Genomic DNA, 26,177 nt, shown 5'->3' on the forward strand with positions numbered 1-26,177 from the left:
CGTGACTTAAGTGAGGACAAAGCAATGTTACAGGCTGGAGTTAAATTCAGATTTGGAAGCAAGAAGGAACATAATTACTAAATCAGGATTATACCAGGGATGAGGCAACAGCCTGCCATTTGGGCTTTGCAAACAGCAGCGCTGGTACGGTAAATATTTATAAACTGGGGCGCACAGTGCGGAGTGAGTCGCTGAATTAGTAAACCTCTTGAGATTGGAGTTTCCGCTTTGGGCGTCATTGGGAAATTGCGTCCAAAATGCACTGGAAATTGGGCTGGTTCGGTCACACCTCAAGTTTCCGCAAAAATTCATTTGCAAAATCGCAGACGTAAAGCCTCCCGAGAACCAGCACAATCGGGCAGCCTATTAGAAAGTAATCGTTTCTTTATATTTTTTTCTTTCCGTTAAGAAGTACTCCTTGACGTGATGGAGAGTGGTAACCGGGGGGGGCGGTTTTATTAATAAAATGGGTTCACGGGCAAAAATAAGCATTTTTAGTAAGAGTGTCCTGCCCGCCGCCTGTGAGTAACCCGGATTTAAATTCACTGAAAATGACTTTTAAAAACTATACTGAACCATTTACTGGTTTCGCTGGCGTACGCTGGTCAGTTCCTTAGTAAATTAAATAAATTTTGATGTGTAAAAGCTTTAAAAATGTGCCTACTAGTGCACCGACGAAAATTAGGCCAATTTGAAGAGTCTTCCCAAACCAGCCCAATCAGCGGAATCTCGCGACCGTGACTTGGGGCCAGTTTTATGGTGATCCGGGCGAATTGAATCTTAAACCCGTGTAAAGGATTTGGTCGTAACTCACTTAGGTTTAAAATTCCCCCGATCGTTTTGCGCTGGTCCAGCCGATCCCGCCCAGGGTGCGCAGATATTACTGGCCTAAAGGAGCGGAAAACTGCACCCCAGAGATTTTACAAAAGTGTCAAAGGGCTTGGTGGCTCCAGCAACGGTTCTTTGGATGAATGCGCCATTTGTGTTGGGTGTGTTGGAAGCTGATGGTGTGAGGACAAGTCTGAAGAATGCATGGGGGAGGTTTTTATGATGCAGTGTCTCATGCGACCCTCATAGAAGCTGGAGGCCAAAGGTGGGCATGGTCTAAGCTTAGATTTTGTCCAGGATGTGGACTCTAGCTCCAAGATCCACGTAGGGGTAGGAAGGAGGGTCACCTCTCTTAAGAGGAGAGTGAGGCCATCTCAACCACACAGTCTTCACCAGGGAGGTGTTGGTGGTGTTACAAGGAGGGGCTCGCCTCCCAGAGACGACCCGACTGGGAGTAGTGGAGTTGGGCCGCTCGGTGAGTGCGGGAGGCCTTTCCCAGGCGAGGTGAGAGCTCTCCCGTTATGTTAAGGAGTGTCTGTTGCTGGGTGGCCTTGCCTGGGGTTGTCCTGTGCTCCATCTTGCACGTCGGGCTGACCATCGGAATGGCTGCTCCCCATGTGCTGAATTAAAGCTCGGCACATTTCAAGGGACAGCCTCAAGGAGATTGATTGGAAAATGCAAGGGGCGTCTGTACGAATGGTTGATTGGTTCAGGTGCCCCGGTGGATGCCAACTTTAGCTTGGACTCAGTTGTTCAGGAGGGTGCTGACAAGGAGCCAAAGATACTTTGGTCTTTCACATCTTTCTTCAATGACAGCAAGTTCCCAATGGTTAACCTCCTGGTGTGTAACATAGGTGTCCAAACAAGTCTCCTCATTGTTCACAACTCCAATGTAGAGTACATGATAGGGGAGAGTGTACACGGGCTGTGAGAGGAGATTAAATGGGTGGGGAGAGTCCATGATAGGGGAGAGTGTACATGGGGTGTGGGAGGAGATTAAATGGGTGGGTAGAGTCCGTGATAGGGGAGAGTGTACATGGGCTGTGGGAGGAGATTAAATGAGTGGGGAGAGTCCATGATAGGGGAGAGTGTACATGGGCGGTGGGAGGAGATTAAATGGGTGGGGAGAGTCCATGATAGGGGAGAGTGTACATGGGCGGTGGGAGGAGATTAAATGGGTGGGGAGAGTCCATGATAGGGGAGAGTGTACATGGGCTGTGGAAGGAGATTAAATGGGTGGGGAGAGTCCATGATAGGGGAGATTGTACATGGGCTGTGGAAGGAGATTAAATGGGTGGGGAGAGTGTACATGGGCGGTGGGAGGAGATTAAATGGGTGGGGAGAGTCCATGATAGGGGAGAGTGTACATGGGCTGTGGGACAGATTAAATGGGTGGGGAGAGTGTACATGGGCGGTGGGAGGAGATTAAATGGGTGGGGAGAGTCCATGATAGGGGAGAGTGTACATGGGCTGTGGGACAGATTAAATGGGTGGGGAGAGTGTACATGGGCTGTGGGAGGAGATTAAATGGGTGGGGAGAGTGTACATGGGGAGAGTGTACATGGGCTGTGGGAGGAGTGGGACTAAAGGGCCGAACGACCTTTTCCTAATCTGAGGTTGCCGTTGTTAACCACACTCTTCTTTGTCTCCCTCCCTCCGCAGGAACAAGGGAAGATCCAGGTGGTTTTTAACGTGGGGACGGACGACATAATGATCGAGGAGACGAACGTGGTGGTGAACGACGGCAAATACCACGTGGTACGGTTTACGAGAAGTGGCGGCAACGCCACGCTGCAGGTGGACAACTGGCCAATTAACGAGCGCTATCCAGTAGGTAGGTCGCCAGCCTGACCTCCGACCTCCCACCACCCCCACCCCCACCTCAGCTTCAGGACTTGGCTGCGTTACAGGTCGAAACAAAGATCGACCGAGCGGAAAACAGTTTGCCGCGGTGGCAAAATAGTTCTTCACGGAAACTGCCCGTTGAGATGTGTTGGTCATGGAAAGTTTCCTGCTCCTTCGAGAGCAAGGGGGTCTGACTGGGACTCTGCCCTTAAATGCAGGTCATAATCAAGTGTTTGTGCTGTTGATGACGAGCGCCTCAGGTGCCGTAGACTAGGTCAAGCGGAATATACACCACCCCCCACCCCCCTACCCCGGGCCACATCTGGACTGCCAACCGTGATTGGCCCCCTCCTCTCCTTGGGCTCCTTCACGTCACACGGTCCGGGCTCGGCAGGGTAACGTAGACGCCTCGTGGGGTGGTAGCGGGGGGGGGGAGGAATTCCCCTGGGTTCTCTCAGTCGTCTCCCCCTCCTCCCGGCCGTAACTTGAGCGTAAGATCGTCGGGGAAGTGCCGTTTCTGCGGAGAGCGGTGGGTGGGCGGGTGAGGCCCACCAAACCTGAGGCGGGAGTTCAGGAGGAAACCCCAGCGGACATTCAAGGGGCTGCTCTCCGAATGACCGAGCCGAGAGGGGTGCTGAGTGATAAAGACTGGGGCCATCCCAGGGGCAGTCCCCAAACCAATTGACCTCAGCAGTCGGGGAGTTGGCGGGGGGGGGGAATCAGTGAGCGTCTCTGCTACGGCCTCCAGTTCAATACCGATGGACAAAAAAAGACACGAAAATGTTGCGATGGAGAGAGAGAGAGAGGGCGGAGGGGGCTGGAGGCGAGAGACAGATTGGCAACCGGATTTAATTGCCAGCTGTCTCAGAGGGCCAGAGACGTTCCTCCCAGATCTGGGGTTTGCGTTGAAGGGTTGGACGGCCTCGGGCTTTGTGGAGAGTTGGGAGATCCAGTAGTGCGGCACGAACGAGGGAAGTGGATATAAAGTGATTGCTGCAGGTACCGGGAAGATGGCCAGTTGAGGCACAGCAGCCTCTTTCTCTGTGCCTCTGACCTCGGTCGCGTCAATCTCACGCGTCACTCTGCCAGTCGGAAGAAGTGAACCGGCCTCACCTCTGGGGTTGCCAACTCTGGTCGGACGTATTCCTGGAGGTTTCATCACATGACCTCCAACTCCCCGCCATTGGTCGGCCAACATGTCCATCATCACGGTGCCCCGCCTTCCCACGGCCAATCGGAAAGCGGACAGACTCTCCTTGACCCAATTGGATGATTCTTGACTCTCAGTCAAACCGGCCTTTTCCCCCATTTCTGGTATTTTTATAACTAATAAGCGAAAGCGTTCAAAGAAAATGAAAATAAAACACCATTTTTTTAACCCCCCGTATGATTTTTCCCCCGGGTTTTGCTCGCACCAGTGTCCTGGAGATTAATTTTCAATTCCTGGAGTCTCCAGGACAATCCTGGAGGGTTGGCAACCCGAAGTCTCACCCCTCGACTGAGGCTTCTGATTTCGAACAAAGAGCAGGCCCGCATCTCAGCCTCGTAAATGTGACGAACTTCAAGGCCCACGGAGACAAATACTGGGGTTTTAAAAAAAAAACCGACAGTTAATCCATCGCTATCTCGGGGCAAGTGTACCGATCTCACGTAAGCTGCAAAACGAACGGACTGCAGTCGAAAGCGGGGTGGGGGGGGGTGGGGATGCTCATCGCGAGGAAGGGGAAATGGCGGAAGAAAATCCGACGCCATTTTAATAATTAGATCGATTTTCCCGCCCCTCTTTCCCCCCATCCCCAGTGTATTTGGTGAATGAACTGGCCACTGTGGGACAGAGCCCTTTAGGGGTTGCCAGCCCTCCAGGATTTGCCCCGGAGTCTCCAGGAATTAAAGATTAATCTCCTGGACACTGCTGCGAGCAAAAACCCAGGAAAAAAAATCACTGGGGCAGTAAAAAAATGGTGTTCTCATTTTCTTTGAACAATTTCGTTTATTAGATATAATAGGAAAATAAGCTGTTTCATGGCGGGGAGTCATGATAAAACCTCCAGGAATATGCCCTGAACAAAGCCCAGGTGGCAATGGAGGTGCCCACTAGGCCCCAGGATCAGTGCTGACCAGTGGGAAAATGTGAGTGTGCGGATATCGGGGCGGAGCGGGCACGGTCAGGCTTGGCTATGTTGCCCCCTCGCCCATCGTCTGGGCTCATATATGAGGAGTGGGTGAGATGGCAGGGGCCAGCTGTGCCCGTGGAACTGATCTCCAGCCTTCAGGTGATGGGGGACGAAAATGGAGGGATGCAAAATGCAACCCATTGGAAAACAGTCGACGCCGGAAGTAGTGGGTGCTGGTTTCCTTTCTGATTACTTTCGATGGGACGCCATGGTCTGTCACTTGGGCTTGTTGTAAGTGCGACTAGCAAACGCTAGCTGAAATAATGCCACCTTAATAAGTCAGTAGGCATCTCAGGGCAGCAGCAGGACGTCCGCTGTGTGAAGGAAATCTGGCAAAGCACTCAACTGTCGCAAAGTCTAATTGGGCAGGGGTCACCACACCATGAGAGAGGTTTGGACAAGGAAGACCCTTCGGCCCTCGTTAGAGCTCGCCCTTCCCGCTTAAGCGTGCAACCGAGCAGGAGGACGGGGCCTCGGTTTAATGTCTCACCCGAGAGACGGCACCTCCGACAGTGCAGCACTCCCTCGGTACTGGCACTGGGAGGGTCGGTCTGGAGTGGGGCTCGAACCCACGCCCTCCTGTCTCAGAAGCAAGAGAGAGAGAGAGAGAGACCCACTGGGCCAAGCTGAGAGTTGTCTGCACAAAGGGACCTCACTTCATTTCTTCAGATGTACTAAAAACAAAAGTTCCAGGTTGGAGATAAAACTGTCTGTTTTCTGGCCTTTATCCCAAGCAGAGTCTGTCAGTCAGTGTTGATGCCCAGTGATGTTAACTGTGATTCAGTGGGTATCTCTAACTCTCTCTCTCGCTCACTCTCTCTCTCGTTTACTCTCTCTCTCGCTCACTCTCCCTCACTCTCTCTCTCGCTCACTCTCCCTCACTCTCTCTCTCGCTCACTCTCCCTCACTCTCTCGCTCACTCTCCCTGTCTCTCTCTTGCTCACTCTCTTTCTCTCACTCTCTCTCGCTCACACTCTCTCTCTCACTCTCACTCTCTCTCTCTCGTCACTCTCTCTCACTCTTTCTCTCACTCTCTTTCTCTCACTCACTCGCTCACTCTCTCACTTTCTCGCTCACTCTCTTTCACTCTCATTCTCACTCTCTCTCTCTCTCTCTCGCTCACTCTCTCTCGCTCACTCTCCCTCACTCTCTCGCTCACTCTCTTTCACTCTCTTTCTCTCACTCTCTCTCATTCTCTCTCACATTCTCACTCTCTCTCTCTCTCTCTCATTCTCTCTCTCTTTCCCCTCTGAGTCAGGAGGTCATGTGTTCGAGCCCCACGCCCGAGGTTTGAGCCCATAATCCAGGCCGACACTCCCAGTGCCAGTACTGAGGGAGTGCTGCACCATCGGAGGGGCCGTCTTTCGGATGAGACGTTAAACCGAGGCCCCGTCTGCCTGTTCAGATGGGTGTTCAGGATCCAGTGGCACCATTTCAAATAAGAGCAGGGAGTTCAGCCAGTGTCCTGGCCAATATTCCTCCCTCAACTAACACCACCAAAAAAATAGTCATTGTTGTTATTAATCTTGCTGTGTACAAAATGGCTGCCAGGTTGCCTTGAAACCAACGGCCACCAAACCTCTGCTGCCCGTATCCAAACTCACACCAAGTCCTGTTCACCCATCACCCCCTGTGCTCGCTGACCTACATCGGCTCCCGGTCCGGGAACGCCTCGATTTTAAAATTCTCATCCTTGTTTTCAAATCCCTCCACGGCCCTCGCCCTCCTCCCTATCTCTGTAACCTCCTCCAGCCCCTACAACCCTCCGAGATCTCTGCGCTCCTCCAATTCTGGCCTCTTGTGCATCTCCGATTTTCATCGCTCCACCATTGGCGGCCGTGCCTTTAGGAATTCCCTCCCTAAACCTCTCCGCCTCTCTCTCTCCTCTTCGAAGACGCTCCTTAAAACCTACCTCCTCCTGTCCTAATATCTCCTTACGTGGTCCGGTGTCAAAATTTTTGTTTGATAATCACTGCTGTGAAGCGCCTTGGGACGTTTTACTGCATTGAAGATGCCATATAAATGCAAATTGTTTTTGTTGAGAATGGAAATAGTTGTATATTTTTAAAATCAGTAAAGGCTGTGTTTATTACGAAGTGGTAGATTGCAGACCCAGCGGACAGTGCTGTGGATACATAATGAAGTCAGTTTTCCTTGTTCAGGGGTGTCAGTGTTTTAAACAAGATTAGTGAGACCTGACAAGCCTGGCTACAGAGCGCACTGGTCTGAATCCATCTCGTTCCTCTCTGATACACTTCCTGGGCAGTGCGTACAAGACGTCCATATTTTCGAAACCACTCGGTGACAAATTCCCAGGAATCACTCCCACATCCAAAAGCTGAGATTCTCGGACGACTGGTCCTTCCTAACTTCAGTGCCCACGAGGCGAAGATCTTCCAGACTGCCCTTTCCCATCTCCCATTTCTTGCTCAGTGACCGCCCCTCTTATAGGAACAGGAGGAGGCCATTCAGCCCCTCGAGCCTGTTGCAAAGGAACAGGAGGAGGCCATTCAGCCCCTCGAGCCTGTTCCGCCATCCAATGAGATCATGGCTGATGTGTCCCTCAACTCCATCTTACCCGCCTCTCATCCATGTCCCTCGATACCCTTACCCAACAAAAATCTATCGATCTCAGTCTTGAAAAGTTAATTTGACCCCCAGCATCCACAGCCTTTCGGGAGAAGCGAATCCCAGATTTCCACTTCCCCTTGTCAAGGCCTCGAATATGTGAGAGCCCCATTATAAATCCACATTGTTGACAGTTACTTGGTGCCTGGGGTGTCTTATGCAGCTGTGTGCTGGTGGAACAGTAGAACTGGTGTTCAGACACCTGAGAAGGGATTGTGGGACATGGACGGAGGGAAACGATGGCGTGGTTTAGTGTACTAAAGTGAGTGGCACAATATGCTTCAACTAAAGGATGGAGAAACAACCAAAATAACGGTGCTCTGTCTGGATATTTCCTGTGTTTTTGTCTCTCCTTGCCCCTCGTTTCTCCCCATTTCTTTATCTTCGCCATTGCTAGTCGCCACCTTAGAACCATGGCAGGCCGAAGCCTTTCAGACCGATCCCGTACAAGGGAAATAAACGTCAGATAAAATGCCCTGCTGAGATTGTCCGAGAATCGTGGCGGCCATTTTGAGAGTCTCCAGCCCTCTCGATGTGCCTCGTTCCGTGGCGGCCATTTTGAGAGACTCCAGCCCACCCAATGTGCCTCGTTCCGTGGTGGCCATTTTGAGAGACTCCAGCCCACCCAATGTGCCTCGTTCCGTGGTGGCCATTTTGAGAGACTCCAGCCCACCCAATGTGCCTCGTTCTGTGGTAGCCATTTTGAGAGTCTCCAGCCCACCCGATGCGCCTCGTTCCACAGCAGCCATTTTGAGAGTCTCCAGCCCACCCGATGTGCCTCATTCCATGGCAGCCATTTTGTCAACTGAGCTAGGAAGACAGGAGCTTTAAACTCACTGAAATACAAGTGGGAGCAGCGGTCACTAATTTCCATAGGGAGAAAGGGAAAGAATTCCTTCCAAATAGAGAATTTGTGCGTCAGTGCGTGCGAATGCTATGGATAAAACTCGTCACGGCCCCTTTAAAGGGACGTGGCCAAGGAGCAATCATGAGTGAGATGGAATCGCGACTGGGGGTCTGCACCTTTAAACGCAGCCGCCCCAGTGAGGCGGAAGGAGCAAACTGCGTTGCAGCTCGAGTTGTCTTTCTGGGACTTTTCTCGACAAAACATTTCCAGCAATTTCCACGGCAGTACCTCCCAGAAACCGGACCCCGAATGGATGTCAGAGGGCAGCAAAAGAGGTTTGCCGTGTGATAAATGACATTAATTTGTCCGTTTCTGCATGATGGAGCACTGGTGTCAGCAGCAGTTAGATCCTCCTTTCCATCAGGCTGTATCCTAGCAGGGAGAAGAGGGCAGATTTAATCATGAGTGACAAGTGTCACAGACAAGACGCAGTGCTTAACATGGCGGACATTTTGCAAGATCGGATCAGTGGCAGGACGTTGTCCCTCAGAGTGAAGGAGGCCGAGATGATCCATTTCTCTGCCCGAGGTCAAAAGCTCACACCAAACTGAGGAGCATGGTCCACATTAATTCTTTTACTCCCACATTCGGTGGATTGTCGAAAACCGTGGGGAGGCTTTGCATCAGGCCCCGATCTCTGCTGTTCCTTCCTGTAACGTATAATTACATAGAATGTACAGCACAGAAACAGGACATTCGGCCCATCTGGACCATGCTGGTGTTTATGCTCCATATGAGCTTCCTCCCACTCCTCTTCATCTCACCCTATCAGCAGATCCTTCTATTCCTTTCTCCCTCATGTGTTTATCCAGCTTCCCCTTAAGTGTATCTACACGATTCACCTCGACTACTCCTTGTGGGAGCGAGTTCCACATTCTCACCACTCTCTGGGGAAAGAAGTTTCTCCTGAATTCCCTATTGGATTTATATTGATGGCCCTCTAGTTCTGGTCTCTCCCACAAGTGGAAACATCTTCTCTACATCAACCCTATCAAACCGTTTCATAATCTTAAAGACCTCGATCAGGTCACCTCTCATCTTTATGTAGATATTACATCAAGTCTACAGCACAGAAACAGGCCATTCGGCCCAACTGCTCCATGCTGGTGTTTATGCTCCACACGAGCCTCCTCCCTCCCTACTTCATCTCACCCTCTCTTTTCGAGAGAATTTAGCTCCAGCCTGTTCAACCTTTCCTGATAGTTATAACCTCTCAGTTCTGGTATCATTCAGGTGAATCTTTTTTGCACCTTCTCCAGTGCCTCTATATCCTTTTTATAATATGGAGACCAGAACTGTTCACAATGCTCCAAGTGCGATCCAACCAAGGTTCTGTACAAGTTTAACATAACTTCTCTGCTTTTCAATTCTATCCCTCGAGAAATGACCAGTGGCAGGGCATTGTCCCTCAGTTAAGGAGGCCCATTTCTCTCGACGAGGTCGAAACCTCACCCCAACTGAGGAACATGGTCCACATTATGTATTTCTCTCCGCTTCGGTGGATTGTCGGTAACCCGTTGGTAGACTCTGGGTCAGGCCCCGATCTTTGCCGTTCCTTCCCGCAGGCCTGTAACGCTCATTAAGATAGAATGACAGCTTATTAAACGGCAAAACGAGAAGTGCAAACTAGCATAATCCCAGGTCCACCGCAGACGAATGCAAGGCAGGGTTTATCTCATGACCCCGTGGATCACAGTATCAAGGATGTGTCCTGGGCAAGGACCACCCCGCTTGGCTCAGTGAGTAAGTGCTCCGCAAGGGTCGGTACGCAGCCTTACAATGACAACCTGCATTTATATAGCGCCTTTAACGTAGTGAAACGTCCCAAGGCGCTTCACAGGAGTGTAATTTCTCTCCTCCTTTAAGATGCTCCTTCAAACCGACCTCTTTGCCCGAGCTGTCCTGATATCTCCTCGTGTGGCTCAGTGTCAATTTTTTGTCTGATTAACGCTCCTGTGTAGCGTCCTGGGACGTTTAGAATACATTCAAGGCGCACGTTGTAGTTGCAAATGACAGGAACCAAAATTGTCCCTGGTTCCTTCAACAGACTGCCTCTGCCGATCGTCTTATTCGGAACAAACATTCCCATTTCTCTCATTTTAGGAGCGTGCGCTGAGATGGAAAGCCATCGGAGACGATGTCACTTTCAGAACCTTTTAGAGAACTATCAGGGGATGCGGGGAAAGGCGATGTCAATGTGCTGCACTGCTTTCCTCTCCCAGCCCACTCAACTGAGCTGATTTTCCATTCTGCTATTCTCCACTCTGCCCTGTGGGCTTCAGGGGCCACCTGGAGGCCTACACTTGCTGGGCTTTTTAAAGTACATTCGCAGACCTTCAGGATGTCCTCCATTGTCTTTTCGCGCGCGAGCCTGATCGACCATGTGGGGCATCACAGGGGAGCTCGCACTTTCCAGCAGGAGCCACGGGGTGGAGATCAGGTGCTGATTTGGCCCTCTACAGCCCCAGGGTCACAGAGGCCGAGTGTAGGGACCTCTGTTGCTCCCACCAGCCCCTCCCCCCACCCCCGACAAAGTGACTTCAAATTGAAGCTTGGAGCCTCCTGCTCCGTACGGCTCCCCTCTGCGTTACCTTTAAAAGTGAACCCTCGAAGGAGCTTAGGTACCTCCTGTGAAGGGCCAAGATGCAGCACGCCACCGAGATTGAAAAGTCTGAGAGGGAAGACGAGAGGAACGGGATAACAGGAGTTAAGTGACACCGAGCTGGAGTTTTGGGCAGCCCGTGGGGCAGATGAGAAGCTCGAGAGTTGATGAGGTCCTGGGACAGAATGAGGTGGAGTAGGAGATGGTGGAAAGGAGAGTGTCCCCGCCACAGATGCTCAGCCAATCTACTAAAGAGACACAGCGTGTGAATTCAGCCAGTTACCGAGAATTTTACACCACAGAAAACGCCTTCATGCTCATACAGTGCTGACTGGCCACTGAGAGAACAAACTTGCATTGAAATAGCGCCTTACACGACCTCAGGACATCCCAAAGCCCCTTTACAGGCAATGAACCGCATTTGAAGTGTGGTCACTGTTGCAATGTAGGAAACGCGGCAGCCAATTTGCGCACAGCAAGATCCCACAAACAGCAACGTGATAAATGACCAGATCGTCTGTTTTTTAGTGATATTGGTCGAGGATAAATATCGGCCCCAGGACACCGGGGAGAACTCCCAGTGCCCACTTACCACTTGTGGAAAATCTCTGCCTCGTACAAGAGCATCAGGAGGGGTTTCTGCCTCGTTCTGTGGACATGTCATCGATGTGGACCGAGGAGGAACTCTCTGTTCTGTGGAGCTGCGACTGATACCCAACGGGGACACAAATCAGGCAGGCTCTCTCCCCGTTTACAAACGTGCTGATTCAAGCTCCCTCAATCGAACGGAGTATTCCCCAGAAATTCAGCACCTCACATGGGTATCAAGTTGATGAAAATAGCCCTTTGGGTGCGAGCCGGCCGCTATTTGTAAGGATTGTACATCTGAAAATAAATAGTGCAGAGAATGAGCTGGAGAAACAATCACTGTGGGTCAAAGTACTTGTAAGACTGGGTATCACTGTTGGTTTGAAGAGGGTCCTTTCAACCCTCGTCACCTGGATTTGGCCAGATGGTTGGAGGAAAGTCTCCTCTCTCTGCCCATCAAGGAATGGGGCCTGGGCCAGGCCCCACGGTTAGAGCCCACAGCATGCACTCATCGACAACAGGATGTGCCGTATTCCGCCAATACGGGGCGCTCTTCTGAGGCGAGGACAAGCCACATTGATATTACAGTGTAGAGGGAGCTTTACTCTGTATCTAACCCTGTACCGGCCCTGGGAGTGTTTGACGGGACAGTGTAGAGGGAGCTTTACTCTGTATCTAACCCTGTACCTGACCTGGGAGTGTTTGATGGGACAGTGTAGAGGGAGCTTTACTCTGTATCTAACCCTGTACCTGCCCTGGGAGTGTTTGATGGGACAGTGTAGAGGGAGCTTTACTCTGTATCTAACCCTGTACCTGCCCTGGGAGTGTTTGATGGGACAGTGTAGAGGGAGCTTTACTCTGTATCTAACCCTGTACCTGCCCTGGGAGTGTTTGATGGGACAGTGTAGAGGGAGCTTTACTCTGTATCGAACCCTGTACCTGCCCTGGGAGTGTTTGATGGGACAGTGTAGAGGGAGCTTTACTCTGTATCGAACCCTGTACCTGCCCTGGGAGTGTTTGATGGGACAGTGTAGAGGGAGCTTTACTCTGTATCGAACCCTGTACCTGCCCTGGGAGTGTTTGATGGGACAGTGTAGAGGGAGCTTTACTCTGTATCGAACCCTGTACCTGCCCTGGGAATGCTTGATGGGACAGTGTAGAGGGAGCTTTACTCTGTATCTAACCCTGTACCTGCCCTGGGAGTGTTTGATGGGACAGTGCAGAGGGAGCTTTACTCTGTATCTAACCCTGTACCTGCCCTGGGAGTGTTTGATGGGACAGTGTAGAGGGAGCTTTACTCTGTATCGAACCCTGTACCTGCCCTGGGAGTGTTTGATGGGACAGTGTAGAGGGAGCTTTACTCTGTATCGAACCCTATACCTGCCCTGGGAGTGTTTGATGGGACAGTGTAGAGGGAGCTTTACTCTGTATCGAACCCTGTACCTGCCCTGGGAGTGTTTGATGGGACAGTGTAGAGGGAGCTTTACTCTGTATCGAACCCTGTACCTGCCCTGGGAGTGTTTGATGGGACAGTGTAGAGGGAGCTTTACTCTGTATCTAACCCTGTACCTGCCCTGGGAGTGTTTGATGGAACAGTGCAGAGGGAGCTTTACTCTGTATCTAACCCTGTACCTGCCCTGGGAGTGTTTGATGGGACAGTGTAGAGGGAGCTTTACTCTGTATCTAACCCTGTACCTGCCCTGGGAGTGTTTGATGGGACAGTGTAGAGGGAGCTTTACTCTGTATCGAACCCTGTACCTGCCCTGGGAGTGTTTGATGGGACAGTGCAGAGGGAGCTTTACTCTGTATCTAACCCTGTACCTGCCCTGGGAGTGTTTGATGGGACAGTGTAGAGGGAGCTTTACTCTGTATCGAACCCTGTACCTGCCCTGGGAGTGTTTGATGGGACAGTGTAGAGGGAGCTTTACTCTGTATCTAACCCTGTACCTGCCCTGGGAGTGTTTGATGGGACAGTGTAGAGGGAGCTTTACTCTGTATCGAACCCTGTACCTGCCCTGGGAGTGTTTGATGGGACAGTGTAGAGGGAGCTTTACTCTGTATCGAACCCTGTACCTGCCCTGGGAGTGTTTGATGGGACAGTGTAGAGAGAGCTTTACTCTGTATCGAACCCTGTACCTGCCCTGGGAGTGTTTGATGGGACAGTGTAGAGGGAGCTTTACTCTGTATCTAACCCTGTACCTGCCCTGGGAGTGTTTGATGGGACAGTGCAGAGGGAGCTTTACTCTGTATCTAACCCTGTACCTGCCCTGGGAGTGTTTGATGGGACAGTGTAGAGGGAGCTTTACTCTGTATCTAACCCTGTACCTGCCCTGGGAGTGTTTGATGGGACAGTGTAGAGGGAGCTTTACTCTGTATCGAACCCTGTACCTGCCCTGGGAGTGTTTGATGGGACAGTGTAGAGGGAGCTTTACTCTGTATCTAGCCCTGTACCTGCCCTGGGAGTGTTTGATGGGACAGTGTAGAGGGAGCTTTACTCTGTATCGAACCCTGTACCTGCCCTGGGAGTGTTTGATGGGACAGTGTAGAGGGAGCTTTACTCTGTATCTAACCCTGTACCTGCCCTGGGAGTGTTTGATGGGACAGTGCAGAGGGAGCTTTACTCTGTATCTAACCCTGTACCTGCCCTGGGAGTGTTTGATGGGACAGTGCAGAGGGAGCTTTACTCTGTATCTAACCCGTGCTGTACCTGCCCTGGGAGTGTTTGATGGGACAGTGTAGAGGGAGCTTTACTCTGTATCGAACCCTGTACCTGCCCTGGGAGTGTTTGATGGGACAGTGTAGAGGGAGCTTTACTCTGATTCGAACCCTGTACCTGCCCTGGGAGTGTTTGATGGGACAGTGTAGAGGGAGCTTTACTCTGTATCGAACCCTGTACCTGCCCTGGGAGTGTTTGATGGGACAGTGTAGAGGGAGCTTTACTCTGTATCGAACCCTGTACCTGCCCTGGGAGTGTTTGATGGGACAGTGTAGAGGGAGCTTTACTCTGTATCGAACCCTGTACCTGCCCTGGGAGTGTTTGATGGGACAGTGTAGAGGGAGCTTTACTCTGTATCGAACCCTGTACCTGCCCTGGGAGTGTTTGATGGGACAGTGTGGAGGGAGCTTTACTCTGTATCGAACCCTGTACCTGCCCTGGGAGTGTTTGATGGGACAGTGTAGAGGGAGCTTTACTCTGTATCGAACCCTGTACCTGCCCTGGGAGTGTTTGATGGGACAGTGCAGAGGGAGCTTTACTCTGTATCGAACCCTGTACCTGCCCTGGGAGTGTTTGATGGGACAGTGTAGAGGGAGCTTTACTCTGTATCGAACCCTGTACCTGCCCTGGGAGTGTTTGATGGGACAGTGTGGAGGGAGCTTTACTCTGTATCTAACCCTGTACCTGCCCTGGGAGTGTTTGATGGGACAGTGTGGAGGGAGCTTTACTCTGTATCGAACCCTGTACCTGCCCTGGGAGTGTTTGATGGGACAGTGTAGAGGGAGCTTTACTCTGTATCTAACCCTGTACCTGCCCTGGGAGTGTTTGATGGGACAGTGCAGAGGGAGCTTTACTCTGTATCTAACCCTGTACCTGCCCTGGGAGTGTTTGATGGGACAGTGTAGAGGGAGCTTTACTCTGTATCTAACCCGTGCTGTACCTGCCCTGGGAGTGTTTGATGGGACAGTGTAGAGGGAGCTTTACTCTGTCTCGAACCCTGTACCTGCCCTGGGAGTGTTTGATGGGACAGTGTAGAGGGAGCTTTACTCTGTATCGAACCCTGTACCTGCCCTGGGAGTGTTTGATGGGACAGTGTAGAGGGAGCTTTACTCTGTCTCGAACCCTGTACCTGCCCTGGGAGTGTTTGATGGGACAGTGTAGAGGGAGCTTTACTCTGTATCGAACCCTGTACCTGCCCTGGGAGTGTTTGATGGGACAGTGTAGAGGGAGCTTTACTCTGTATCGAACCCTGTACCTGCCCTGGGAGTGTTTGATGGGACAGTGTAGAGGGAGCTTTACTCTGTATCTAACCCTGTACCTGCCCTGGGAGTGTTTGATGGGACAGTGCAGAGGGAGCTTTACTCTGTATCTAACCCTGTACCTGCCCTGGGAGTGTTTGATGGGACAGTGTAGAGGGAGCTTTACTCTGTATCTAACCCTGTACCTGCCCTGGGAGTGTTTGATGGGACAGTGTAGAGGGAGCTTTACTCTGTATCGAACCCTGTACCTGCCCTGGGAGTGTTTGATGGGACAGTGCAGAGGGAGCTTTACTCTGTATCTAACCCTGTACCTGCCCTGGGAGTGTTTGATGGGACAGTGTAGAGGGAGCTTTACTCTGTATCTAACCCGTGCTGTACCTGCCCTGGGAGTGTTTGATGGGACAGTGTAGAGGGAGCTTTACTCTGTCTCGAACCCTGTACCTGCCCTGGGAGTGTTTGATGGGACAGTGTAGAGGGAGCTTTACTCTGTATCTAACCCTGTACCTGCCCTGGGAGTGTTTGATGGGACAGTGTAGAGGGAGCTTTACTCTGTATCGAACCCTGTACCTGCCCTGGGAGTGTTTGATGGGACAGTGCAGAGGGAGCTTTACTCTGTATCTAACCCTGTACCTGCCCTGGGAGTGTTTGATGGGACAGTGCAGAGGGAGCTTTACTCTGTATCGAACCCTGTACCTGCCCTGGGAGTGTTTGATGGGACAGTGTAGAGGGAGCTTTACTCTGTATCGAACCCTGTACCTGCCCTGGGAGTGTTTGATGGGACAGTGTAGAGGGAGCTTTACTCTGTATCGAACCCTGTACCTGCCCTGGGAGTGTTTGATGGGACAGTGTAGAGAGAGCTTTACTCTGTATCGAACCCTGTACCTGCCCTGGGAGTGTTTGATGGGACAGTGTAGAGGGAGCTTTACTCTGTATCTAACCCTGTACCTGCCCTGGGAGTGTTTGATGGGACAGTGCAGAGGGAGCTTTACTCTGTATCTAACCCTGTACCTGCCCTGGGAGTGTTTGATGGGACAGTGTAGAGGGAGCTTTACTCTGTATCTAACCCTGTACCTGCCCTGGGAGTGTTTGATGGGACAGTGTAGAGGGAGCTTTACTCTGTATCTAACCCTGTACCTGCCCTGGGAGTGTTTGATGGGACAGTGTAGAGGGAGCTTTACTCTGTATCTAGCCCTGTACCTGCCCTGGGAGTGTTTGATGGGACAGTGTAGAGGGAGCTTTACTCTGTATCGAACCCTGTACCTGCCCTGGGAGTGTTTGATGGGACAGTGTAGAGGGAGCTTTACTCTGTATCTAACCCTGTACCTGCCCTGGGAGTGTTTGATGGGACAGTGCAGAGGGAGCTTTACTCTGTATCTAACCCTGTACCTGCCCTGGGAGTGTTTGATGGGACAGTGCAGAGGGAGCTTTACTCTGTATCTAACCCGTGCTGTACCTGCCCTGGGAGTGTTTGATGGGACAGTGTAGAGGGAGCTTTACTCTGTATCGAACCCTGTACCTGCCCTGGGAGTGTTTGATGGGACAGTGTAGAGGGAGCTTTACTCTGATTCGAACCCTGTACCTGCCCTGGGAGTGTTTGATGGGACAGTGTAGAGGGAGCTTTACTCTGTATCTAACCCGTGCTGTACCTGCCCTGGGAGTGTTTGATGGGACAGTGTAGAGGGAGCTTTACTCTGTCTCGAACCCTGTACCTGCCCTGGGAGTGTTTGATGGGACAGTGTAGAGGGAGCTTTACTCTGTATCTAACCCTGTACCTGCCCTGGGAGTGTTTGATGGGACAGTGTAGAGGGAGCTTTACTCTGTATCGAACCCTGTACCTGCCCTGGGAGTGTTTGATGGGACAGTGTAGAGGGAGCTTTACTCTGTATCTAACCCTGTACCTGCCCTGGGAGTGTTTGATGGGACAGTGCAGAGGGAGCTTTACTCTGTATCTAACCCTGTACCTGCCCTGGGAGTGTTTGATGGGACAGTGTAGAGGGAGCTTTACTCTGTATCTCACCCTGTACCTGCCCTGGGAGTGTTTGATGGGACAGTGTAGAGGGAGCTTTACTCTGTATCGAACCCTGTACCTGCCCTGGGAGTGTTTGATGGGACAGTGCAGAGGGAGCTTTACTCTGTATCTAACCCTGTACCTGCCCTGGGAGTGTTTGATGGGACAGTGTAGAGGGAGCTTTACTCTGTATCTAACCCGTGCTGTACCTGCCCTGGGAGTGTTTGATGGGACAGTGTAGAGGGAGCTTTACTCTGTATCGAACCCTGTACCTGCCCTGGGAGTGTTTGATGGGACAGTGTAGAGGGAGCTTTACTCTGTATCGAACCCTGTACCTGCCCTGGGAGTGTTTGATGGGACAGTGTAGAGGGAGCTTTACTCTGTATCGAACCCTGTACCTGCCCTGGGAGTGTTTGATGGGACAGTGTAGAGGGAGCTTTACTCTGTATCGAACCCTGTACCTGCCCTGGGAGTGTTTGATGGGACAGTGTAGAGGGAGCTTTACTCTGTATCGAACCCTGTACCTGCCCTGGGAGTGTTTGATGGGACAGTGTAGAGGGAGCTTTACTCTGTATCGAACCCTGTACCTGCCCTGGGAGTGTTTGATGGGACAGTGTAGAGGGAGCTTTACTCTGTATCGAACCCTGTACCTGCCCTGGGAGTGTTTGATGGGACAGTGTAGAGGGAGCTTTACTCTGTATCGAACCTGTACCTGCCCTGGGAGTGTTTGATGGGACAGTGTCGAGGGAGCTTTACTCTGTATCTAACCCGTGCTGTACCTGCCCTGGGAGTGTTTGATGGGGACAGTGTAGAGGGAGCTTTACTCTGTATCTAACCCTGTACCTGCCCTGGGAGTGTTTGATGGGACAGTGTAGAGGGAGCTTTACTCTGTATCGAACCCTGTACCTGCCCTGGGAGTGTTTGATGGGACAGTGTAGAGGGAGCTTTACTCTGTATCGAACCCTGTACCTGCCCTGAGAGTGTTTGATGGGACAGTGTAGAGGGAGCTTTACTCTGTATCGAACCTGTACCTGCCCTGGGAGTGTTTGATGGGACAGTGTGGAGGGAGCTTTACTCTGTATCTAACCCTGTACCTGCCCTGGGAGTGTTTGATGGGACAGTGTGGAGGGAGCTTTACTCTGTATCGAACCCTGTACCTGCCCTGGGAGTGTTTGATGGGACAGTGTAGAGGGAGCTTTACTCTGTATCTAACCCTGTACCTGCCCTGGGAGTGTTTGATGGGACAGTGCAGAGGGAGCTTTACTCTGTATCTAACCCTGTACCTGCCCTGGGAGTGTTTGATGGGACAGTGTAGAGGGAGCTTTACTCTGTATCTAACCCGTGCTGTACCTGCCCTGGGAGTGTTTGATGGGACAGTGTAGAGGGAGCTTTACTCTGTCTCGAACCCTGTACCTGCCCTGGGAGTGTTTGATGGGACAGTGTAGAGGGAGCTTTACTCTGTATCTAACCCTGTACCTGCCCTGGGAGTGTTTGATGGGACAGTGTAGAGGGAGCTTTACTCTGTATCGAACCCTGTACCTGCCCTGGGAGTGTTTGATGGGACAGTGTAGAGGGAGCTTTACTCTGTATCTAACCCTGTACCTGCCCTGGGAGTGTTTGATGGGACAGTGCAGAGGGAGCTTTACTCTGTATCTAACCCTGTACCTGCCCTGGGAGTGTTTGATGGGACAGTGTAGAGGGAGCTTTACTCTGTATCTCACCCTGTACCTGCCCTGGGAGTGTTTGATGGGACAGTGTAGAGGGAGCTTTACTCTGTATCGAACCCTGTACCTGCCCTGGGAGTGTTTGATGGGACAGTGCAGAGGGAGCTTTACTCTGTATCTAACCCTGTACCTGCCCTGGGAGTGTTTGATGGGACAGTGTAGAGGGAGCTTTACTCTGTATCTAACCCGTGCTGTACCTGCCCTGGGAGTGTTTGATGGGACAGTGTAGAGGGAGCTTTACTCTGTATCGAACCCTGTACCTGCCCTGGGAGTGTTTGATGGGACAGTGTAGAGGGAGCTTTACTCTGTATCGAACCCTGTACCTGCCCTGGGAGTGTTTGATGGGACAGTGTAGAGGGAGCTTTACTCTGTATCGAACCCTGTACCTGCCCTGGGAGTGTTTGATGGGACAGTGTAGAGGGAGCTTTACTCTGTATCGAACCCTGTACCTGCCCTGGGAGTGTTTGATGGGACAGTGTAGAGGGAGCTTTACTCTGTATCGAACCCTGTACCTGCCCTGGGAGTGTTTGATGGGACAGTGTAGAGGGAGCTTTACTCTGTATCGAACCCTGTACCTGCCCTGGGAGTGTTTGATGGGACAGTGTAGAGGGAGCTTTACTCTGTATCGAACCCTGTACCTGCCCTGGGAGTGTTTGATGGGACAGTGTAGAGGGAGCTTTGCTCTGTATCGAACCTGTACCTGCCCTGGGAGTGTTTGATGGGACAGTGTAGAGGGAGCTTTACTCTGTATCTAACCCGTGCTGTACCTGCCCTGGGAGTGTTTGATGGGGACAGTGTAGAGGGAGCTTTACTCTGTATCTAACCCTGTACCTGCCCTGGGAGTGTTTGATGGGACAGTGTAGAGGGAGCTTTACTCTGTATCGAACCCTGTACCTGCCCTGGGAGTGTTTGATGGGACAGTGTAGAGGGAGCTTTACTCTGTATCGAACCCTGTACCTGCCCTGAGAGTGTTTGATGGGACAGTGTAGAGGGAGCTTTACTCTGTATCGAACCCTGTACCTGCCCTGGGAGTGTTTGATGGGACAGTGTAGAGGGAGCTTTACTCTGTATCGAACCTGTACCTGCCCTGGGAGTGTTTGATGGGACAGTGTCGAGGGAGCTTTACTCTGTATCTAACCCGTGCTGTACCTGCCCTGGGAGTGTTTGATGGGACAGTGTAGAGGGAGCTTTACTCTGTATCTAACCCTGTACCTGCCCTGGGAGTGTTTGACGGGACAGTGTAGAGGGAGCTTTACTCTGTATCTAACCCGTGCTGTACCTGCCCTGGGAGTGTTTGATGGGGACAGTGCAGAGGGAGCATTGCCTCTAAGGTTTTGTTAATTGGATGGCTTCGTTTCTCAGTCGGCTGTGAAGGCAGTCAACCATCTCCAGTTGAAGTTTTCAGGGAGAGTTTGTGAATGGAAAGTGGAACCAGTCACAGCTCGTTGAGTTATTGCTTGGCTGCACTATCCTTGCAGACAAATCAATTGGGTGTCTCAGGAGCCCATGACAGGCCAGAACATTCCGTCTCACATCAGATGTGACAAAAAACGTGATTTACAGATGTGCAGGTAAAGGGCAGTTTATTGACAGTCTGCAGACAGTGTCCATTTGGGCCTGAACTCGATGGGATGGCTCAGAGTACAAGGATCTCAGTTAGAAGTCTCAAGTCTCTGCTGCACCATCCCCCCACCCAGTCCCAAACTGGACGGGGTCGGAAGGGGCCGCGGACACTGGGTAGGGATCAGGCTTTGAGATCTGATCTTTGACTTGGTGCTGTTGAACATTCCTTGGACACGCTAGAAAGTTCTGGAAAGCCTGCTCAAGCAACTGGACGGCCGCCTTTAAAATGCTGGGGGGAAGAATCAACCTCCTGATGGTGGAGTCTCCCCAAATCCATGAGAGAACAATAATCGGCCGCTTCATCACGAAACACTGCTTATAAAATTCATAGCAATTTAAACCTCCCCCCCCATAAAACTGCAAAATAGAGACTTTAAATATTGAAGGGGTTTCAATGTGAAATACTCAGAAAGGCATTGGGGGTTGGGCCTAAGAAAGGACTGTCGGCCTACACCAAGCAGGCTCCTCCCCCAAGCCCGCTCCTCCCCCATGCCGGCTCCTCCCCCAAGCCCGCTCCTCCCCCATGCCGGCTCCTCCCCCAAGCCCGCTCCTCCCCCAAGCCGGCTCCTCCCCCAAGCCCGCTCCTCCCCCAAGCCGGCTCCTCCCCCAAGCCCGCTCCTCCCCCAAGCCCGCTCCTCCCCCATGCCGGCTCCTCCCCCAAGCCCGCTCCTCCCCCAAGCCGGCTCCTCCCCCAAGCTTGCGCCTCCCCCAAGCAGGCTCCTCCCCCATGCCTGCTCCTCCCCCAAGCCCGCTCCTCCCCCAAGCCAGCTCCTCCCCCAAGCCCGCTCCTCCCCCAAGCCGGCTCCTCCCCCAAGCTTGCGCCTCCCCCAAGCAGGCTCCTCCCCCATGCCTGCTCCTCCCCCAAGCCCGCTCCTCCCCCAAGCCGGCTCCTCCCCCAAGCCTGCTCCTCCCCCAAGTTTGCTCCTCCCCCAAGCCGGCTCCTCCCCCAAGTTTGCTCCTCCCCCAAGCCGGCTCCTCCCTCAAGTTTGCTCCTCCCTCAAGTTTGCTCCTCCTCCAAGTTTGCTCCTTCCGCAAGCAGGCTCCTCCCCAAAGCCTGCTCCTCCCCCAAGCCTGCTCCTCCCCCAAGTTTGCTCCTCCCCCATGCCTGCTCCTCCCCCAAGCAGGCTCCTCCCCAAAGCCTGCTCCTCCCCCAAGCCTGCTCCCCCACCCCAAGTTTGCTCCTCCCCCAATCCTGCTCCTCCCCCAAGCAGGCTCCTCCCCAAAGCCTGCTCCTCCCCCAAGCCTGCACCCCCACCCCAAGTTTGCTCCTCCCCCAATCCTGCTCCTCCCCCAAGTTTGCTCCTCCTCCAATCCTGCTCCTCCCCCAAGCAGGCTCCTCCCCCATGCCTGCTCCTCCCCCAATCCTGCTCCTCCCCCATGCCAGCTCCTCCCCCATGCCGGCTCCTCCCCCGAGCAGGCTCCTCCCCCATGCCGGCTCCTCCCCCGAACAGGCTCCTCCCTCGAGCAGGCTCCTCCCCCAAGCCCGCTCCTTCCAGTGCACCGTTTGAGCTGGGATGTGAGGGGTGATCTTCGAACTTTGCATGGCTGGTGGGGAGACTTGCCTGTTTGCGGTTATCCAGCAATTAATTTAAATTCCCGATTCGCATCCCCCCCGCTCCCCCCCCCCCTCACCCCGATGGGTGAGACGCTCTGCCCGAAGCACAGGCCCCGGTTTTAACCAGGGGAGGGAGGTGGTGAGGGGGATGCAGGTTTCAGCAGGGAGAGTTTTGGTGTCCGCTCAAAACTCACCCTCTGCAAAGCAAAAAAGAGAGGCCTGGGGTACGTTAACTCCTGGGCCTCGATTAAATCCCGTCGACCGACTTCCCACTCGTTTTCCGGGCGGGAAGTGGCTCAAATTGGCGCCGCCCGGCGAGCGAGTAAGTGCGCGAGATCGGTTGTCCATCCATCCCATGGGAGGGCGGAGTCGCCCCGGCAACCGTGGTGGGTGAGGCCTAAGAGCTCCTTGTGGGCCCCACAGGCTCCTCCTGACCCCAGAAGGACATCAAGAGATATATTTTGAACTTCCCTTTGACAGCCAAGTTTCGGCGGGTTGTTTGACCATGAGCTGCATCACGGCCGAGCCCCATACCGACCCTGTCCACAGACATTTTCCAGCAGACAAGGGCAGGAACCAGGGCTTATTTGAAGAGATGCCTTTCCCGTTGATGGGGGGGGGGGGTGGTGTCAAGCCCAGCCACAGCTCGCTCCTGGGCTGAAAGGCGGGCTGGAGAAAAACAGCCACCTTAAAGATTGGCCACTTGGACGAGAGCCAATACACCAAGCGAAGAGAGGGGAGAGAAAAGAGGAGACAGAAACGTGCACAGGAGAAGCTAACAGGGCCCAAAGTGAGAGTTGGAGGATGGAGTGTTGACCAGCAACAGGACCAGAGCTCGGGGCAGCACCGAGGGAGATGCTGGAGCCCAGGCCCAGAACACCATACCTGCTACAACTGCACCACAGTGTCCGCACCAGTCCAAAAGGTCCACGTGGAATAAAGGAGTGAAGTGCCCACGGCAGCCCCCACTTAACTCGGACATGCACCGTCCCCTCAGGAAGGATATATCGGCCTTGGAGAGGGTTCAGCGCAGATTCACCAGAATGATACCGGGGCTAAAAGGGTTAAATTACGAGGACAGGTTGCAGAGACTAGGCTTGTATTCCCTCGAGTATAGAAGATTAAGGGGTGATCTAATCGAGGTGTTTCAGATGATTGAAGGATTCGATAGGGTCGATAGAGAGAAACTATTTCCTCTGGTGGGGCGAGTCCAGAACAAGGGGGCCTAACCTTAAAATTAGAGCCAGGCCGTTCAGGGGTGATGTCAGGAAGCGTTTCTTCACACAAAGGGGAGTGGGAATCTGGAACTCTCCCCCAAAAAGCTGTTGAGGCTGGGGGTCAATGGATTGATTTTTGTCGGGTGAGGGGTATCAAGGGTCACGGAACCAAGGCGGGTAGATGGAGTTAAGATACAGATCGGCCATGATCTAATTGAATGGCGGAACAGGCTTGAGGGGCTGAATGGCCTCCTCCTGTTCCTGTGTTCCTTCCCAGCTGTATGGTGACAGCATCGCAGGATGTTGCAATTGAAGAGATTTGCCAAAGCTAAAATCTGAAGAGGGACGTTGCAATTTTTCACAACCTATTAACTTAATCTACAGAATGCAAGATTTAATGAGATTGCGTGTTTTAAACATCCAGCTCACGTTTGCCCCTTGAGTCTACGATGTGTTCATTGTGGCTTGTCATTCTAATGAAGGAGAACAGAACTTCAGTACGAGGCTATCAGAGCTGAACGATTCAAAGTCTTAATGTTCTGCGGATAGGCGCTGGGGAAAGAGGGGGATGTGTTGTAGCTTCGGGGGGTTGCAGGACTGTCCGATGAGGTGAACGGGAGACAGAGAAGGTGAAGAACTTCTTCACACAAAGGGGAGTGGAAATCTGGAACTCTCTTCCCCCAAAAGGCTGTGGAGGCTGGAGGGACAATTGAAAATTTCAAGAGTGGGATTGATCGATTTTTGTTAGGCAAGGGCATTAAAGGATATGGAACCAAGGCAGGTGGATGGAGTTAGGATACAGATCGGCCGTGGTCTAATTGAATGGCGGAACAGGCTCGAGGGGCTGAATGGCCCCCTCCTGTTCCCACGAGAGAGAAACAGAGTCAGGGGGAGGATGAGAGGGGATGGTCTGGGCATGGAGGAAATAGGAGGGGAATGACGAGGTGGTTGGCTGGAGGGGGAGCAGGAAACAGGAAGATGGAGAAGAGATGAGAAGGAGAGATGGTCGTCAGTCGGAAGCAAGCAGATACAGGCAGGAGTAAGCAGAGCCGTGAGGGAGAGGGGGTGGAGACAGGCATGAACGGACATGAATGTCAGTCAAGAATCAGATGCTGAGGAAAACCACAGAAGGGCATTCACTGTTAATATATAATGTAATATTTTCAGATGTCAGTAACTCCCTCTCAGTTTATCAGAACATCTGTCAGCGTAGAGTTGGAACTCATCCATCAATTTAGACACAGCATTCACCTCATCCAGAACTGCTGCCTGCGTGACCTATGGGTTGTGACCTATATCTAAAGGGCAAAGGTCAGGGATCGAGTGGTGCAGTGAACTGGGATACTTGACCTTTCATCTTTGTGGCCTAAAATCCACCCCAGACCAAACAAAAAAGCAAAAAGCTCCTCTATCTGGCGTCAAGAAGAGAGACTTGCAGTTATATCATATCACATCTCTCAAATGTCCCAGAACAATCACGTACCATGAATTACTTAGGAACGTGGGAATTGCTGGATGATAAAAGACCAAGGTCCACCTTGTACCGTCCTGGTCGTCACATGATACAATAATGGAGTTGTTGACTAATCAGAGCAAACAATCTCCATCAATGAGTCGACAACAGACACGGACATGAGGTGAGGGAAACCCCCAGTGGTGGAGAGCTTTGGGAACCATAGGCCCAAAGCCACCCGTTCCTCCCAACCCAGCTACACTTACCACGTGTTATGCTCGAACTGTATAAAACACGAGTTAGGCCTCAGCTTGAGTCCTGCACGCAGTTCTGGTCACCACATTACAGGAAAGATGGGATTGCACTGGAGAGGGTACAGAGGAGATTTACGAGGATGTTGCCAGGGCTGGAGAATTTTAGCGATGAGGAAAGATTGGATCGGCTGGGGTTGTTTTCTTTGGAACAGAGGAGGCTGAGGGGAGATTTAATTGAGGTGTATAAAATTATGAGAGGCCGAGATAGAGTGGACAGGAAGGACCTATTTCCCTTAGCAGAGGGGTCAATAACCAGGGGGCATAGATTTAAAGTAGTTGGTAGAAGGATTAGAGGGGAGTTGAGGAGAAATTTTTTCACCCAGAAGGTGGTGGGGGTCTGGAACTCACTGCCTGAAAGGGTGGGAGAGGCAGAAACCCTCATTGCATTGGATTTACACTTGAAGTGCCGTAACCTACAGGGCTACGGACCAAGAGCTGGAAAGTGGGATCAGGCTCGATAGCTCTTTTTCGGTCAGCACAGACACGATGGGCCGAATGGCCTCCTTCCGTGCTGTAAATTTCTATGCTTCTATGTCATGTCTCAAATCACTCACTGTATCCCAAAATGTTATTTTCTGAAATAAATCTAATTTGCATTCGAATTAAGCAATACTAAATGCTCAGGCTGACAGTACTGAGGGAGTGCTGCACTGCTGAAGATGCTGTCTTTTGGATGAGACGTTAAACCAAAGCCCCTCGGTCTGCCCTCTCGGGTGGATGTGCAAGAGATCACGTG

The 26,177-nt window shown here is 52.1% G+C and overlaps 1 protein-coding gene across 18 annotated transcripts in view; it reads left to right on the top strand.

Moving 5' to 3' along the window:
- Positions 1–26,177, top strand: part of LOC137306476 (neurexin-2-like) — a 1,403,359-nt gene that overhangs the window by 1,194,744 nt on the left and 182,438 nt on the right. For all 18 annotated transcript variants that reach the window (XM_067975720.1, XM_067975733.1, XM_067975727.1 and 15 more), the window contains one exon: positions 2,491–2,662. In XM_067975720.1, coding sequence (XP_067831821.1) covers positions 2,491–2,662 — 172 coding nt within the window. The remainder of the gene's footprint in view (positions 1–2,490; positions 2,663–26,177) is intronic.

Source organism: Heptranchias perlo, chromosome 43, assembly GCF_035084215.1.
Source record: "Heptranchias perlo isolate sHepPer1 chromosome 43, sHepPer1.hap1, whole genome shotgun sequence".
NCBI classification, from domain to species: Eukaryota; Metazoa; Chordata; class Chondrichthyes; order Hexanchiformes; family Hexanchidae; genus Heptranchias; species Heptranchias perlo.